Source organism: Bos javanicus, chromosome 24 (assembly GCF_032452875.1).
Source record: "Bos javanicus breed banteng chromosome 24, ARS-OSU_banteng_1.0, whole genome shotgun sequence".
Lineage (NCBI taxonomy): Eukaryota > Metazoa > Chordata > Mammalia > Artiodactyla > Bovidae > Bos > Bos javanicus.
The window spans coordinates 52459600-52478232 of NC_083891.1; the positions used below are offsets into that span (position 1 = coordinate 52459600).

General features: G+C 39.5%; 1 protein-coding gene across 2 annotated transcripts in view; it reads left to right on the forward strand.

The window, feature by feature from the left end:
• DCC (DCC netrin 1 receptor) overlaps positions 1-18633 on the forward strand; it is a 1302902-nt gene that overhangs the window by 751809 nt on the left and 532460 nt on the right. For both annotated transcript variants that reach the window (XM_061400228.1, XM_061400229.1), the window contains exons 6-7: positions 10910-11064; positions 13650-13770. In XM_061400228.1, the coding sequence (XP_061256212.1) occupies positions 10910-11064; positions 13650-13770 (276 nt within the window). The remainder of the gene's footprint in view (positions 1-10909; positions 11065-13649; positions 13771-18633) is intronic.

Here is an 18633-nt window from a genome sequence, read left to right on the forward strand (position 1 = left end):
GTATTAAAGGCTTAGGGAGTAACGTCACCAACGTCCCTTCTCCAGCCACATAAGAAGAGGTTCCGAAGACTTTGGATGATTAGATTCCAATTTAACCTTCTCAATTTGCAGAGTAAGAAATTGAAGTCTAGAGCAGTTTAGTTACTGGTTCTGTTTCCGTAGTCTGACCTGTAATAGAGCCAGAACCAGGAACCCCAGCTCCTGACTCTCCTCCTTCTCAGGCAGCGGTTTCCCCAGATCACCCTGTTTCTCTTCTTCCTTCACCAGGCTTGCTGGAGGGAACTCGGTATTCCTCTCAGGTTTATGTACTCTTAGCACCAACACAAAGAAGCTTTTCTCTGAAGTTCTTCCAAAACCTGATGGAGAAATAGGCTAAAAGAAACAGAAAAGAATGATAAAATGTTTGCCTGCTATGAATATCATGTTTTATGCAAGCTCTTGAGTTTCCTGTGGGTTCTGTTATTTAAAGCTATCATGGTGAGAGCCCTCCCAGAGGGGAAATTTTTAATTAATATCATTTTTATCATGAACATTCTAAAAATACAAAATGAATGAAGCTATATCTAACCTCCATAATCATGACACATCTCAGAATATTTGCTTCTAAAATCACCCTATTAATTTTGTGAAAATAACCCATGAGTTAAAAAATCATCCCAAATCTCAGTATTCCATTTATCTTTCTGTATACCTAAATAGTTGGATGGTTAGGTAGAAATATGTTTAGAACAATGTGATGCAGTTATAGATACTGCTTTTTTTTTTTTTTTTTACAGTTCATGTTTTATTTAAAGGCATACTTGTTTAAATTCCTGCCATGAAAGGTAGCATCTAGAAATTAACACGAGAGATGAGCAGTCTCATCCATCCTCTCATATTCCTACCTTCGGAGTTTGGGAGTTATATGCTGTTCATGTTTACAACAATTTGTATAAGTTATTTATCTATGTATTTATCTCTGACTGTGCTGGGTCTTCATGGCTGCAGAGGCTTTTCTCCAGTTGTGGTGAGCAGGGACTGCTCTGCAGTTGCCGTGGGCTGGCTTCTCGCTGCGTGGCCTCTCCCGTTGCAGAGCGTGGACTCTAGGGCATGCGGGCTGCAGTAGTTGTGGCACATGGGCTCAGTTGTTGTGGCTCCCGCGCTCGAGGGCACAGACGCAATAATTGTGGTGCACCGGCTTACTTGCTCTGTGGCGTGTGGGATATTCCTGGACCAGGGATCAAATCCATGTTTCCTGCATTGGCCAGCAGATTCTTTACCACTGAGCCACCAGGAAAGCTCAGTTTATGACAATTGATTTACTTTTCAGTAAACATTATGTCTACTGTTTTTACTTTTATTTCTGCATAGAGATATATTCAGTCTTCCTCACCAGTCCTTTTGTCACAAAATGCCTGTCTTTTACTTTTGAGGGTACTCTGAATTGCCTGGGTTTTGTTGTCAATCTTACTTTAGAAAGTTCTATATAGTCAATTAAATTCCCGCTATGAAAGATAACATCTAGAAATTAGCACGAGAGATTAGCAATCTCATCCATCCTCTCATATTCCTACCTTCTGAGTTTGGGAGTTATGTTCTGTTCAGCTTTGCGACAGCAATATTGCTTAATTATCTTCTGACATTGGACATTACTATATGGGAATCCGATTCCACCTCACTCCTTATAGAGGTGTTTTGATTTTGACTTTTCTGTCTGGATGTTCAAATGATGATTTATCCTCCAGTTTCGATATCTAAAATAAGATATGTCTCACAATTGAGGATGATGCATTCGATTTCCCAGGAAAATGGTATCATCTTTCAATCTAAAAATTCTTCTGTATTTTTCAGGGAAAATTTCCTTTTATCCTATCTTTGCATATATCTTCCGTTCCGTTTGTGATCTTGGTACATAAAGATACCAGTATCTCAACATGAAATCATCTTTGCTTGGCCTCTTTCTATACAAGCTTGTCCTAATTACTTTAGACTCTTTGCCTTCCTCCCTTACAATCACTGCAGTTATCTCAAGTCTCCAACACATTGGAAATTTGGTTCTTAGTGGTGTCTGTTATGTTCCTTGTACTTTCTAATTTAATCATTGGCTCTCTAATGATGTTGTTTTGCTCTTTGATTTGTTTCCTAGGTCTGATATCTCTCTTTTCATTATGCTATTTTTTCATCTAGTCTTTGACCTCTAGTGTTGAATTTATTTTCGTAATATAGAATACTTTGTGTGAAACAACTTGAAAAGTTTATCTCTGTTTCTACCCTTAGGTTTTCTTTTCTTCTGGGTCAAATGTTTTGCTTTCCTCCCTTCTTCCCCTGCACCCGTGTCTCTCTCCCCACCCCTCACTTCTCTTATTCTTGCTTATAATTTATTCCCATATTTCCCTTGTAAGCCTTTTATCTTGCTCACGTGTGTGATGCTGTTTAGACACTCTTTGCTCTAATTTCATGGAAGCCACTTCTAGACTTATTTACCACCTTGCCTGAGACCCTTTGAGCTCCAGTCTGAAGTACTGGATGGTTCCGGTTTTATTAAGTAGTTAATACCTGGGTGGACTTTTTAGGGAGTGAGTTCAATTGAAGCAGCATTTAGGCCCCTTAAGAGCACCCAGCTTTGTTGGCTGATTCTGTCTTATATTCTCTTCCATAGAGGAAAGGCTGGTCTTAAGATTTAGAGCTATTTCATTGTCTCCTCAATCAGAAAAGGAAGGAAAAACTTAAGACTCTCTGTAAGTTTTGCATTGATTCAGTTTTAGAGGTATTGCTGAGATTCTTAGGTTTTTTCCCCCCAAAGTCCAGGGAAGTTGCTGGCATTTAAGGACAGATAAGGAGCTAAATCCTGCTCTTTCTCCTCTATTCCAGAAACATTCATTTTGGTTTCTTTTTTCCTTTTGCAATTGATTGCTTTTTTTCTCTGTTTGGTTGCTGGGGTTGATGTGTATATGCGTGTGTGTGTGTGTGTGTGTGTGTGTGTACACTTGTGGTCACTAGGACTTTTACGTTCAGTAGGTATTGAGGAAGGGAAGTTAGTTATGTGTTAGAATCCAATGTCTTCTCAGTTAAATGTTTGTGCTGGGAGATTTCCTCACCTAACATTGAAAACTCGACAAGAAAGTATTCATAAGTTATATATGTATGGGGTATAATTTTGCGTATCTGTGTATACATATCATTTTAAAAATAGGTATTCTATGTGATTGTATAGCTTACATAGAATTATGTAGGGACACAGGTATGTATATAAATATATAGAAGTAAATGCATTTAATACATATGTGTTTATATATACATATATGCCTGCATACATGCATGCATACTCAAACATAATTGTTGGAGACTTGTCAGTAGTACTAAAGGACATCGATAGCACACAAATCAAGTTTGCAAAGACATGGTGATAACATAGGTAAGCGTATAGAATTAGGACCCTGAGATCAATCCTCCTATCGTTTATATCACTGGTTTGAGCCTCAGAACATCCTTCTCCCATTTTGGTCCTAAGCTCTCCAATTAAAAAAGAGAAATGGAAAGCTTAATCTGGATTTAGAGAGAAGCAACCCTGATTATAGAAGCAGCTGAAACTGAGGAACGGTAGTGGGATTCTTTGCCTGGATAAAGAAAAGTGTGATGAGAGATCTAAAATAGTTTCCAAACACATTTTAAAAAGAAAGAAAGAAAAACAGACATAAACACAACACTATAGTAAAGGTTGCAGATCAGATGTTCCTCATCCCACAGGACACAGTCTAGGATTTTTACACGGGAGCACACATTTTTCGGCATATTGTGCCTCTGGTAAAAAGTACCAATGGGGAAGAAAATAAAATCAGAGGGTCTCAATGTTTGTTTCTGTAAGATGATTAAAATATCTTCTTTTCTAGCTACAACTGAATTACTTGTAGTCTGATGCTTAGAATATGCTCTTGTCATTGGCACTGACTCTAGAAGAAGAGTCTATCCTTATTCTCAAGTGTTGTTCCTCACTAGCTTTCCAGTAGCTCTTACCTGTTTGCAGTCAAAAAGTGGCAATGCCACAGCACTGGCCCATGAAGACTAAACCCTCCGCAGGCCTGTTTATCTTGTCTGTATCTGTTAGCACTCATCTCATGTGTGGTAGAAACAGAGGTAAGGCTGGCCCTGCCCTTAAGTTAAGAATTTAGTGGGTTTGCATCCGCATTGATGCCACAATGGGATAACTTGTTGTTTCATCATGTAGTTTTTCTATCATGTAATTTTCAATAATGATATATTTACTTCTGCTTGAGAAGCATGTATACAATTAAATGCATCACTTAGGTTTACACATGTGTCAGGGGGAAAGATAATGTACATTCTGGCAGTTTTTAAGAGGACCCAAATATCCCACCCCACCCCTCAAAAATTGGAACACTTTTTTGAATAGGAAATGCTACAAATAAAGTCCGTAGCTTAATGCTCATCTTTCTAGAACAGCGGGAGCCCAGTCAATATTAGTAATTAGCACGTAACTCATGTCCTTTTATTCCCAATATGGAATATACTTTAGTCATTTAAGGCTTGAACCAACGTTACCCCAACCTAATTTTTCTTAAACAGAGTACAAACAGCTATGTAGGTTCTCTGATGGCTCAGATGGTAAAGAATCCACCTGCAATACAGGAGACCCAGGTTCAATCCCTGAGTTGAAAGCATCCCCTGGAGAAGGGAATGACTACTCACTCCAGTGTTCTTGCCAGGAGAATTCCATTGACAGAGGAGCCTGGCGGGCTGTGGTCCTTGGGGTTGCAAAAAGTTGGACAGAACTGAGTGACTAGTGCTTTCAGTTTCACAGACAGTTATGTGTAAGAGACAGCTTGAATAGAAAATGAAATGCAAATCTCAGCATCTAGTCCTTTTGGGGAAGACAGATGTGTAGGTCGGAAGGAGCAAACTAGAGGGATATTAAGTAGACTTCAAGTCACTTGTCAGAAAAAGCCTGGAGAAAAGTATTGAATTGGGCAGAGGTATACTATATCACCCAGCTCCTTGTTAAAAAAAAAGGGGGGGGGGGAAGGAGAATAATGCATTTAAAGATCAGATTAGCTGAAGGAAAATTTCTTTGGTGATATAGGTGGGTGTAGAAAGAATTGAAACTATGGGATAAAAGAACTATTTCTAATTTATAAATGGAATGCCCATTTGAAACATTGTTCCATAAAACTACGTTTTTATTGAAGTGTGTTTAGCGTGGAAGTCTGAAATGTTAAAGAATATCTCCCCTTACCATGATGTGTCCTCTCTAAACCTACATTCAACACCAGATGGCTTCCTTTGTAGTCATTGAAACGTGACTACATTTCAGACTATGACTCCTTCTTTGCCGTTGCTTAGCTGCTAAGTCATGTCCAACTTTTTGTGACCCCATTCAGGTGAAATTATGTGTTGATGTCTTTGTAAGACTTCACCTGAAAGAACTTGTTTATTTTGGATATAGAGTTAACCCAATTTGGCAGCAATCGTATTTTAGATTTTCCACATAGTTGGGATGTTCAGGTATTTTTATTTAAGAGAAGACCAATGGGTTGATGCTTTTAAGAGAAGACTAATGAGTTGATGCTTTTGAACTGTGGTGTTGGAGAAGACTCTTGAGAGTCCCTTGGACTGCAAGGAGATCAAACCAGTCATCCTAAAGGAAATCAGTCCTGAATATTCATTGGAAGAGCTGATCCTGAAGCTGAAACTCCAATACTTTGGGCACCTGATGCAAAGAACTGACTCCTTGGAAAATACCCTGATGCTGGGCAAGATTGAGCACAGGAGGAGAAGGGGACGACAGAGGATGAGATGGTTGGATAGCATCACTGACTCAATGGACATGAGTTTGAGCAAGCTCTGGAAGTTGGTGTTGGACAGGAAAGCCTGTCATGTTGTGGTAAATGGGGTCGCAAAGAGTCAGACATGACCGAGCAACTGAACTGAACTGAATGTTCAGTTAACTCCAAAAGGCCTGGAGTGGTGGAGAGAGGTGCTCTGTTCCAGAGAAATCAGCTAGCTTTCCACAGTTCTCAGGGTAAAAACTTACCCCTCAAAGATCATGGTAATGTCTATTGTTTCCCTAATAAAAATCTCACCAGTCTTTTTTACCCACCATTCGAATATCATTCACCAGTGATGTGCACTGCCTGTTGTTCATTTAAACAATTTGCATTCCTTTAAAGTTTCATTCTTGCACTTTCAAGAGCTGTTGTAAGTCTTTATGATGGGGAGAATCTGCTCAATGTCAGAGTAACACAGCAAATATTACTTGTGTGTCCTAGGGCAGTATTTTAGAATTGACCCACATTTATTTTGTACCTAAATAATTGGAAAAGAATAGCTAAATACCTTATCTAAAAGTGAAAAGACTAGAATCCAGAATGAAGGAGATTAGGGAGTAATATAGGATGTTACTAAAAATACTTGTGAGGCGGCCTTCTGTTGTTGGTTTAGTCACTAAGTCGTGTCCAGCTCTTTTGCGAACTCGTGGACTGTAGCCCGCCAGTCTGCTCAGTCCATGGGATTTCCCAGGCAAGAATACTTGACTGGGTTGCCATTTCAATTCCAGGGGCGATTCCCAACTCAAGAATCAAACCTGCATCTCCTGCACTGGCAGGCGGATTCTTTTACCTCTGAGCCACCAGAGAAACCAGAGGCATCCTTTATATGATGTAAAATGCTTAATACCATTTAGGTTGTTGGTGACAACTTAGTTTGGGGATGAAATGACCAAATGAATTTTACAGAATTCAAATGAGTAGTCTTAGCATAGAAACTCACTTAAAAAATAATGCAGAGAAAATGTTTACTCTGATTTAAGGTGAAATTGTACATCTCTACTGATGCTAAATCTGAAACTCCAATACTTTGGCCACCTAACCCTAACCCTAAATTTTTATGTGAATGGTTGACTCATTGGAAAAGACCCTGATGCTGGAAGGGACTGGGGGCAGGAGAAGAAGGGGATGACAGAGGATGAGATGGCTGGATGGCATCACCAACTCGATGGACATGAGTTTGGGTAAACTCCGGGAGTTGGTGATGGACAAGGAGGCCTGGCATGCTGCGAATCATGGGGTCTCAAAGAGTCAGACATGACTGAGTGACTGAACTTAACTGAACTGAATGATTGTAGTATAGAAAGGTCTCTCATCTGTTAGTCATTTCTAACTATGATAGTGCCTTTGAGAACTGAATTATGTTTGTTCCATCTTTCTGTTATAGTTGCTATTTATTCTTCCCTCAGCTCCTAAGTTACAAAAGTTCTCTATATATGTATTCTGCATACTTAAAAAGATCCTGAGAAGCCAAGGTCTGATGAAAATGTGGGTAATTTATTTCTGGTCATGAATTTTATTCTGTCTAAAGAAGTAAAGTATAATAAAATCAATATCTTGCCTGAAATTGCTGTAGCATTGCATGTGTATGTTAAGCAGTTCTCTGAAATGGACTAAAACCATGTGAATGGAATGATTTGATAAACTTGAAAATTCACGGCACTTCATTTTCATTAGTCATTAAGAAATTGTTGCCCACCGAATAGTTTAAAGTTGTGAATTATTTCTTCCCCAAGAATGGAAAGGAAGGAGAACTATGTTAATATTCAAAGGGAATTAAAAGAAAAATCATATGCTTTCAGGAGCCATCTTCACAGTCTGCTTAGTAAGTAATGATGTAGGTGAAAGACATCTAACAGTCGTAAGTGGTTTAAAAATTGAACACAGAGAGAGGGCCCTGCGAAAAGCAAGAAAATCCATTGCCGGCTTCATGAGAAGCAAACTTTCACGGAAGAGGGAATGTTTGAGTTCTCTTTGAAGGAAAACATGGAAATTGTATCAGCTGATAAATGTAGAGCCAACCAGGGGTTCATAATCTGAAAAATGCTAAATAAACATGTGTACAACCATCCACAAGTCATACTCATCCATTAGTCCCAGTTTATATTTGTGTTGAGAATCTAGTACTTCAGAGCAGTGGAAGGAATACCTAGGTCCTAAATTGTTGGAAGCAAACCTAAAATGGGATGAATCAATCCTAGTCTGCTCATCACAGGAAACAGAGAGATAGAGGAGTAGCAGAGGAATAGAAAGGATTAAGAGTATAGAAGAGGAAAGCAGGAACAGAAGAGAATACCAAACCTCTTCATCTCTCTCTCACTCATGTATATATATGTATGTATGTGTTTATGTATTTATATATATGTATGTGTGCATGTGTGTGTATACTCAGTTGTGTGACCCCATGGACTATTGCTCATCAGGCTCCCCTGTTCATTGGATTTCCCAGGTAAGAATACTAGAATGATTTGCCATTTCCTTCTCCAGGGGATCATCCCAACCCAGGGATCAAACCCTCATCCCCTGCATTGCAGGAGAATTCAGAACTTTCCCGTGGCAAAATCATTTTTCATCATAATTTTCCAGTGGGAGAACTATTACAAAATACTTTAGGCACTGGACTCAGTCTGTCTGGCTATAGAACCTACAAGTTGTGTGGTTTGGAGAAGTTGCTTACACATCATAGTCTCTTCATTTCTAAAATTGGAATAAATAGAGCCTGATTCAAAGAGTTCTGGTGCAAATAATAAATTCAAAATGCTTAGACTAATAAATTGTACAGTCAGCTCTCAATAATTATTGGCTATTGTCTGGTAAATAAATACTTCATCAAAATCTGTGATAAAGTTGGAAATAGAATCCAAGAGATAATAAATGTATCTGCTCAGAGGGATTCAAGGAATATTTCTGATGTTTCATTTTCAGTGAAGTTGGTGAAAGAATAAAGTCTAATATTATTGTATAAATTATAAATAATTAAATTTAGTGCTGTATACAATGTTGACACATTAGCTATAGGAAATCTCTCAGACAGATTTTTTTCCCATATCTTTGGCATGTTAATGCATCCTTCTAAACCAGCATGCCCTGTGAGAGAGTAAAGAATTTAAAAGCTTTTCGGTACTAGAGGCCCAAATATTTAGGTATAAACAGGAAAATAAGACAGGGAAGGGGAGGGAAAGAGGGATGAGGCGGTGGGAGATTTGACTTCCAAGATCACTCAGTAGAAAAACTAGGACTTGAGTCCTGGGTTCTTTCCACTGATTTTCTGATTTTTGTAGAAGACAATGACCATCAGAGATTGCAAATTCACTTCAACTTTAGGAGAAACTTTTGCTGAGAGTGGTTGGAAAGAGCAAGGAATAGTGGTTACTCAAAGAAGCAAAAATTACCACTTTTTACCTATTGGGCATAACAACAACAAAGACAAAAATAAAATCTGTCTTTAAAAATATCTATGAAAAATGCATATTTATTTTCAGTGTGAAAAAGAGATCAAGGCTGCTGCTTCCCAAGTTTGTCATCGTTTCACATTCCCAGTGGAAGAAGATGAAAATAACTTTTTAAAATTATTTTTTATTTGAATAAAGTTGATTTATAATGCTGTGTTTCTGGTGTACAACAGAGTGAGTCAGTTATACATACACATATATCCACTACTTTTTAAATTCTCTTCCCATATAGATCATTACAGAGTATTGAATAGAGTTTTCTGTGCTATTTACTAAATTCTTACATAGTTACCTCTTCTCTGTATTGTGATGGCTTCTCTGATGGCTCAATGGGTAAAGAATCCACCTGCAGTGCAGGAGACACAGGCAATGTGGGTTTAATCCCCGAGTCAAGAAGATTCCCTGGAGGGGAAATGACGGAAATGACAATCCACTCCAGTATTCTTGCCTGGGAAATCCCACGGACAGGGGAGCCTGACAGGCTACAGTCCAAAGGGTTGCCAAGAGTCAGACATGACTATGCTGCTAAGCACAGCTAGAGAAACTTATATATAGTAGTGTTTATATGTAAGTCCCAATCTCCCAATATATCCATCTCACATCACTTTTTTAAACCCTAGAAAGGGTTTTGAGGGACCAAGTCTGCAAGATTCACTAGCAAAGGTGTGTTATATTTGTAATTTCCTTTCAATTGCACATTTCAATCACGGTATAACTAGTATTATGGTAATTAAAACGTTAAATTAAATTAGTGTATCATGTACCTTGCTGAGAAAATAGTAATACATATAGCAGTGCACTAGAGTAGATAATTACTAGGACAATAGGAATGTGTCCACAGCAAAGATAATGGCCATCTTTAGTACCCTATCACCACAGCCAGTTCTGGTGGGAAAGAGTCCATCACATTAACTAAATCCTAATGAAACTCTAGAATTACAGACACTAAGCTTTCTTGTCTTATACTCTGGGTTTTCTCAGTCATATCATCTCCACTTTATTTGCTTTATCAGCATAGCTTCCATAGCTGTATGGAATTCCCAGTGTCCTTTATGTAGGTCAACTGGATACAAATACTTGGTTATTCAGAATGTTTATTATATTTTTTTTCAAGGTTTTTATTTTTTAATTCTTTGTGGCAAGACACCACCATTCACTCAACTGTTTAACTACATTGGGCTGGGTGGGGGGCGGTGTGTATTATGTCCTACTGGTGCTGCTGCTAAGTCACTTCAGTCATGTCCAACTCTGTGTGACCCCACAGACAGCAGCCCACCAGGCTCCCCCATCCCTGGGATTCTCCAGGCAAGAACATTGGAGTGGGTTGCCATTTCCTTCTCCAATGCATGAAAGTGAAAAGTGAAAGGGAAGTTGCTCAGTCGTTTCTGACTCTTTGCGACCCCATGGACTGCAGCACACCAGGCTCCTCCGTCCATGGGATTTTCCAGGCAAGAGTACTGGAGTGGGGTGCCATCGCCTTCTGATTATGTCCTACAGTAGTTCCTATAAAGCAAACTAAGGGCTTAGGGAATTAAAGTTGTAAGCATTTTCAGTATTTGTCTGTAACTCTGAGAAAATAGAGCATGCAAGTTCACATCCCCACCCACTCACTTTTTATTTTTTTTTCTGTCTTTACAGTTCCGCCCTGGTTTTTAAATCACCCTTCCAACCTCTATGCCTATGAAAGCATGGATATTGAGTTTGAATGCACAGTCTCTGGGAAGCCTGTGCCCACTGTGAATTGGATGAAGAATGGAGATGTGGTCATTCCTAGTGATTATTTTCAGATAGTGGTAATTATCTTTTCTTCAAATTCGCTTTATAATCCCAGTCATCGTCTATTCTGTTTTCAGTTGCTTTTCTTTCCTGGGGACAAGATTCCCATTGGGAATTTTTATGATATGTGAAGAAAATTGTTCTAATAAAACAGATGAGTTTTTAGACTTAGAACTTTTGAGCTAAAAAAAATAAGAATAATCAAATAACCCATCCCCTTGTTTTACAGAGAAGATTTTAAACCAACAATGAAAAAATAGAAGGCTTAATACCAATAATTTCTAAATGTTTTCACTGGTGATTCTTGGAAAAAAAAAGTTTTGAACCTAGTACTAGACTGTATGAAGCCAAGAATCTCTTAGTTCTTTGACTTTTGCCCATAATAATAAAGCTTTAATAGAATGTGCCACTTATGGATATGGCAGCCTCACTTCGATCATACAGATGGCCACTCTTTGCTCCTTTGCTGCTCTTCCAAATAGGACCAGCTGGTCCTTTATGAGTGGTGCAAGAGGGCAGTAATATTGGTGCCGAGACAATATTGGTGCCGTGACAGTGGTGGAGAAGATATCAAGACCCAGGGTTTACATGCTTTGTCATTTAAGAGCATTGAGTTAAAGCCAAGAACAATGCTTCTTATAGTTCCTATATGGTTTAGTGTACTCTGTTCCTGTCCTGGGTGGAGATAATAGGGATAATTGCATTATATTCACAGAGCTGTTTGTGGTCCTGGTACACAGTGAATGACCCAAGCCTCTCATTATTATTATTATTGTGCTTGCTGCTGGCAGCAGAAAGCTTTTCTCATTTGAAAATACTCTTTGGAAACTCTCCTTTTGGCTGAGGTCAGCATCAGAGTATCTGAAGTCAGGTATATGAGTAAGACATATGAAGAGCACTTTTTAAATATCAAGGAACTTTGCAGCGAAAGATGGAGGGTTTTGGTCCATTTCTCTTATGTTGGAGATGCAGATGTAACCCTGATAAAGAAGAGTGTCCTCTAGGCCAAGTCTCCCAGCAGAAGGCAATTCTAGTGTGAGTGCCCGCACGGAATTCAGGCACAAACTCTTTCCATGGCTTCATAAGGCCTCTAGCAGGTCGGTCACTGTTCCGTGATCAGCTGACTTTCAGAAGCTTTCATCATCTCCTGATCCATGCATTTTGTCACATTATAAGGGCTCTTAAGGAATACATCTGTAAAGAATATCTTTATTAGGCTTATCATCACTTACTATTTTTCATTTTTAGTTGCATTTAATTGGTTAGGAATAGAGTAAGAAAGGAAAATAAATTTAACTTTTGAATGCCACATCAGTCCATTAGTTCCTGTATATGCTATGCTATTTTCTCTATCAGTGAATTAAAAATGACCTGCCAGAGGGCAACATGAAATGTGTTGTATACGCCTGAAATGTCTGCCACTCTCACAGAGAGGAAATTGTTGAGTGCCCTTAAGGACACATGATAAAAGGCAACATTTATTTTTCTCTACAGTTTGAATAATCTTTTCCCCAGCATGACCCATTATACCCAACCTATTGAAATGTTTCTTAAGGTAAAAAGGAAATGTGCACTATAAGCCCTTTTCACACTAAATTGTGCTTAAAAAATATTTCCCCAATAGCTCCAGATATCTGAGAGCCATTGTCTGTCACACGAGTTAACATTTAGTCCCAATAGTAACTTATATGAGAATTGTTAATTAGAAGTTAGTCAGCTTTATCTAAGAATTTTACATTAGCCAAGAATTGACTACAAGACACTAAAAACAATTAAGAATTCCCCTATGGTAATATTTATCTCTTAATGACTTCAGGGGAAGTGATTTAATACATCTCACTTACTGAACTAATTTTTACACTATCGGAGATAAACTGAGTTAGGGTAATGAGATGCTATTTCAGTTCATTTTATCATCCATCCTTGAAAACTATGGTGGCCCCAAATTTATATAAAACAGGAGTTAATGTTGCTCTATTTAATTTATGGATTACTGAACATGAAACATTTTGTGAAACATTTTGCCATATAACAAGAACAACACGGGTATAAAATATCCCCCATAACCTCCTCCAATTCCCTAAAAGGTCACACAATTTTAAAAGGATTTGCTGACATCTTTTTTTTTTTCAGTTAAAAACACTTCTAGAAAATGTCCAACCTATATTTCTTGTCCTTTAGAAGCTGCAAAAATCAGTGTTTTTGTTTCCTTTTGATTTTTGTTTCTCTCCAGCAGCCACTGAACCTATTTGCTTCAGCACAAGGGAAAGAGAATGAGATTTCTTTGATACTAACCTCTGTTCCATACATAATAAAGCAATGTTCTGATTACTGCTCATTTAGAATTGGAGGGTGATGTACATCCTTGAGAGTATATTTTTCAGCACAGAACTGGGTGAAATTGCTACACGTGGATTCAGCAAAGGCTTGGGACTCTGTGACATTTTCCAGGTGGCTTAGGACAGATCTGTCAGGCTGAGAACCCTCTTGGCCTCCGTTCTGGCTTTTCTGGGAAGTGGGATTAAAATTTGGTTGTGTTCATTTTGTCACTTGAAGTATTTTTGCTTTTTCAAATATTTTACCTGCATTTTATTCGCACTAGGGAGGAAGCAACCTGCGGATCCTTGGGGTGGTGAAGTCGGATGAGGGCTTTTATCAGTGCGTGGCTGAAAACGAAGCAGGAAACACCCAGACCAGTGCACAGCTCATTGTCCCTAAGCCTGGTAAGATGAGACGAACTTTGCTCTGGTTTTTGTAGTTACTGTTCTGTGTGGTTTATCTGTAAAACTCCGTATAGTTTTCCCTGTTCCCAAAGTAACTTGGAAATTAGAATTATTTAATCAAGGTGTGTATATGTGTATTGATGATATATTTGTGCTAGAAAATTATATCTATATCTATTGATATATATATAAATCCATCCAGTGAGATATGATTATTATGAACAATAGATACCTCTGGCTGTCAAGACAACAACCATTAAATCACTTCTTTCTCCTCTAATATACAGCTTGGCTTTCTTTCAGTGTTTCATAAAAATATAAAATCTGTATATATAACAGATCAGATCAGATCAGTCACTCAGTCGTGTCCGACTCTTTGCAACCCCATGAATCGCAGCACGCCAGGCCTCCCTGTCCATCACCAACTCCCGGAGCTTACTTAAACTCAACATCCATCGAATTGGTGGTGCCATCCAACTATGTCATCCTATCATCACCTTCTCCTCCTGCCTTCAATCTTTCCCAGCATCAGGGTGTTTTCATATGAGTCGGTTCTTCACATCAGGTGCCAAGGTACTGGAGTTTCAGCTTCAGCACCAGTCTTTCCAATGAATATTCAGGACTGATTTCCTTTAGGATGGACTGGTTTGATCTCCTTGCTGTCCAAGAGACTCTCAAGAGTCTTCTCTAACACCACAGTTCAAAAGCATCAATTCTTTGCCACTCAGCTATCTTTATAGTCCTTTACAGACCTTTTCCAGTCCTGTGACCACTGCTGAGTTTTCCAAATTTGCTGGCATATTGAGTGCAGCACTTACACAGCATCATCTTTTAGGATTTGAAATAGCTCAACTGGAATTCCATCACATCCACTAGCTGTTTGTACTGATGCTTCCTAAGGCCCGCTTGACCTTGCATCCCGGATGTCTGGCTCTAGGTGAGTGATCACACCATCGTGATTATCTGGGTCACGAAGATCTTTTTTTGTACAGTTCTTCTGTGTATTCTTGCCACCTCTTCTTAATCTTCTGCTTCTGTTAGGTCCATACCATTTCTATTGTTTATTGTGCTCATCTTTGCATGAAATGTTCCCTTGGTATCTCTAATTTTCTTGAAGAGATCTCTAGTCTTTCCCATTCTATTATTTTCCTCTATTTCTTTGCATTGATCACCAAGGAAGGCTTTCTTATCTCTCCTTGCTGTTCTTTGGAACTCTACATTCAGATGCTTATATCTTTCCTTTTCTCCTTTGCCTTTAGCTTCTCTTCTATTCTCAGTGATTTTTAAGGCCTCCTCAGACAACCATTTTGCCTTTTTGCATTTCTTTTTCTTGGGGAGGGTCTTGATCACTGCCTCCTGTACAATGTCATGAACCTCGGTCCATAGTTCTTCAGGCACTCTGTCTATCAGATCTAACCCTTGAATCTATTTGTCACTTCCACTGTTTAATGTTAAGGGATTTGATTTAGGTCTTACTTGAATGGTCTAGTGGTTTTCCCTACTTTCTTCAATTTAAATCTGAATTTGGCAATAAGGAGTTCATGATCTGAGCCACAGTCAGCTCCTGGCCTTGTTTTTGCTGACTGTATAGAGCTTCTCCATCTTTGGCTGCAAAGAACATAATCAGTCTGATTTTGGTGTTAACCGTCTGGTGATATCCATGTATAGAGTCTTCTCTTGTGTTGTTGGAAAAGGTGTTTGTTATGACTAGTGCATTCATTTGGCAAAACTATTAGCCTTTGCCCTGCTTCATTCTAAACTCCAAGGCCAAATTTACCTGTTACTCCAGGTATTTCCTGACTTCCTACTTTTGCATTCCAGTCCCCTATAATGAAAAGGACATCGTCTTTGGATATTAGTTCTAGAAGGTCTTGTAAGTCTTCATAGAACCGTTCAACTTCAGCTTCTTCAGTGTTACTGGTTGGGGCATAGACTAGGATTACTGTGATATTGAATGGTTTGCCTTGGAAATGAACAGAGATCATTCTGTCATTTTTGAGATTGCATCCAAGTACTGCATTTCAGACTCTTCTGTTGACCATGATGGCTTCCCATTTCTTCTAAGGGATTCTTGCCCACAGTAGTAGATATAATGGTCATCTGAGTTAAAATCACCCTTTCCAGTCCATTTTAGTTCACTGATTCTGAAAACATTGATGTTCACTCTTTCCATCTCCTATTTGAGCACTTACAATTTGTATTGATTCATGGACCTAAATTCCAGGTTCCTATGCAATATTGTTCTTTACAGCATTGGACTTTACTTCCATCACCAGTTGCATCCACAACTGGGCGTTGTTTTTGCTTTGACTCTGTCTCTTCTTTCTTTCTGGAGTTATTTCTCCACTGATATCCAGTAGCATATTGGGCACCTACCAACCTGGGGAATTCATCTTTCAGTGTCTTGTCTTTTTGACTTTTCAAACTGTTCATGGAGTTCTCAAGGCAAGAATACTGAAGTGGTTTGCCATTCCCTTCTCCAGTGGACCACATTTTGTCAGAAGTCTCCACCATAAACTGTCTATCTTGGGTGGCCCTACACAGCATGGCTCACAGTTTCATTGCATTAGACAAGGCTGTGGTCCATGTGATAGTTTGGTTAGTTTTCTTTGATTGTGATTTTCATTCTGTCTGCCCTCTGATGGATAAAGATAAGAGGCTTATGGAAGCTTCCTGATGGAGAGACTGACTTCGGGCAAACTGGGTCTTGTTCTGATGGGTGGGGCCATGCTCAGTTAATCTTTAATCCAATTTTCTGTTGATGGGTAGGGCTATGTTCCCTCCCTGTTGTTTGACCTGAGTCCAAATTATGGTGGAGGTTGATGAAGATAATGGTGACCTCCTTCAAATGGTCGCATGCACCCACTGCTACACTAAGTGCCCCCAACCCTGAAGCAGGCCACCAATGGCTCATGCCTCTGCTGGAGACTCCTGGACACTCACGGGAAATCTAGGTCAGTCTCTTTTGGGGTCACTGCTCCTTTCTCCTGGGTCCTGGTGCCCACAGGGTTCTCTTTGTGCCCTCCAAGAGTCTGTTTCCCCAGTCCTGTGTAAGTTCTGGCAGTTCTGTGGTGGCTTATTGGTGACCTCCTCTAAGAGGGCTTATGCCACACCAAGGTCTGCTGTACCCAGAGCCCTTGCCCCTGCGGCAGGCCACTGCTGAGCTGTATCTCCACAGGAGACACCCAAACACAGTTCGGGCTCAGTCTCTGTGGGGTCTCTGGGTCCTGGTGCACACAAGGTTTGTTTGAGCCCTCCGGGTGTCTATAGCAGGAATGGGGTTTGATTCTAAATGTGATTTTGTCACTCCTACCCTCTTCCTGGGCCTTCTCCTTTGCCCTTGGATGTGGGGTACCTTTTTTTTTTTGGTAAGATTCAACATTCTCCTACGCCAGCAAAGTGGGAAAATTCAGCAATGGCCACAGGACTGGAAAAGGTCAGTTTCATTCCAATCCCAAAGAAAGGCAATGCCAAAGGTGCTCAAACTACCGCACAGTTGCACTCATCTCACATGCTAGCAAAGTAGTCCTCAAAGTTCTCCAAGCCAGGCTTCAGCAATACGTGAACCGTGAACTTCCAGATGTTCAAACAAGATTTAGAAAAGGCAGAGGAACCAGAGATCAAATTGCTAACATCCATTGGCTCATTGAAAAAGCAAGAGAATTCCAGAAAAACATCTACTTCTACTTTATTGACTATGCCAAAGCCTTTGACTGTGAGGATCACAACAAACTGTGGAAATTTCTTAAAGAGATGGGAATATCTGACCACCTGATCTGCCTCCTGAGAAATCTGTATGCAGGTCATGAAGAAGCAGTTAGATCTGGATATGAAACAACAGACTGGTTCTAAATTGGGAAAGGAGTACGTCAAGGCTATATATTGTCACCCTGTTTATTTAACTTCTATGCAGAGTAGATCATGAGAAATGTGAGACTGGATGAAGCACAAGCTGGAATCAGATTGCTGGGAAAAGCATCAATAACCTCAGATATGCAGATTACACCATACTTATGGCAGAAAGCGAGGAAGAAATAAAGAGCCTCTTCATGAAAGTGAAAGAGGAGAGTGAAAAGGGTGGCTTAAAACTCAATATTCATAAAACTAAGATCATGACATCTGGTCCCATCACTTCATGGCAAATAGATGGGGAAACAATGGAAACAGTGAGAGACTTTATTATTATTATTATTTTTTTTTGAGTTCCAAAATCACTGCAGATGGTGACTGCAGCCATGAAATTAAAAGACACTTGCTTCTTGGAAGAAAAGTTATGACCAACCTAGATAGCATATTAAAAAGCAGAGACATTACTTTGCCAACAAAGATATGTCTAGTGAAAGCTATGGTTTTTTCAGTAGTCAAGTATGGATGTGAGTGTTGGGCTGTAAAGAAAGTTGAGCACTGAAGAATTGATGCTTTTGAACTGTGGTGTGGAAGAAGACTTTTGAGAGTCTATTGGACTGCAAGGAGATCCAACCAGTCCATCCTAAAGGAAATCAGTCCTGAATGTTCATTGGAAGGACTGATGCTGAAACTGAAGCTCCAATACTATGGCCATCTAATATGAAGAACTGACTCATTGGAAAAGACCCTGATGCTGGGAAAGATTGAAGGCGGGAAGAGAAGGGGATGGCCGAGGATGAGATAACTGGATGGCATCACCGACTCAGTGGGCATGAGTTTGAGTAAACTCCAGGAGTTGGTGATGGACAGGGAAGCCTGGTGTGCTGCAGTCCATGGGGTTGCAAAGAATTGGACATGACTGAGCAACTGAACTGAACATTCTTCTCTGTCAATAGTTGTTCAGCAGCAAGTTATAATTTCAGAGTTCTCACAGGAGAAGAGGATTACAGTCCTGCT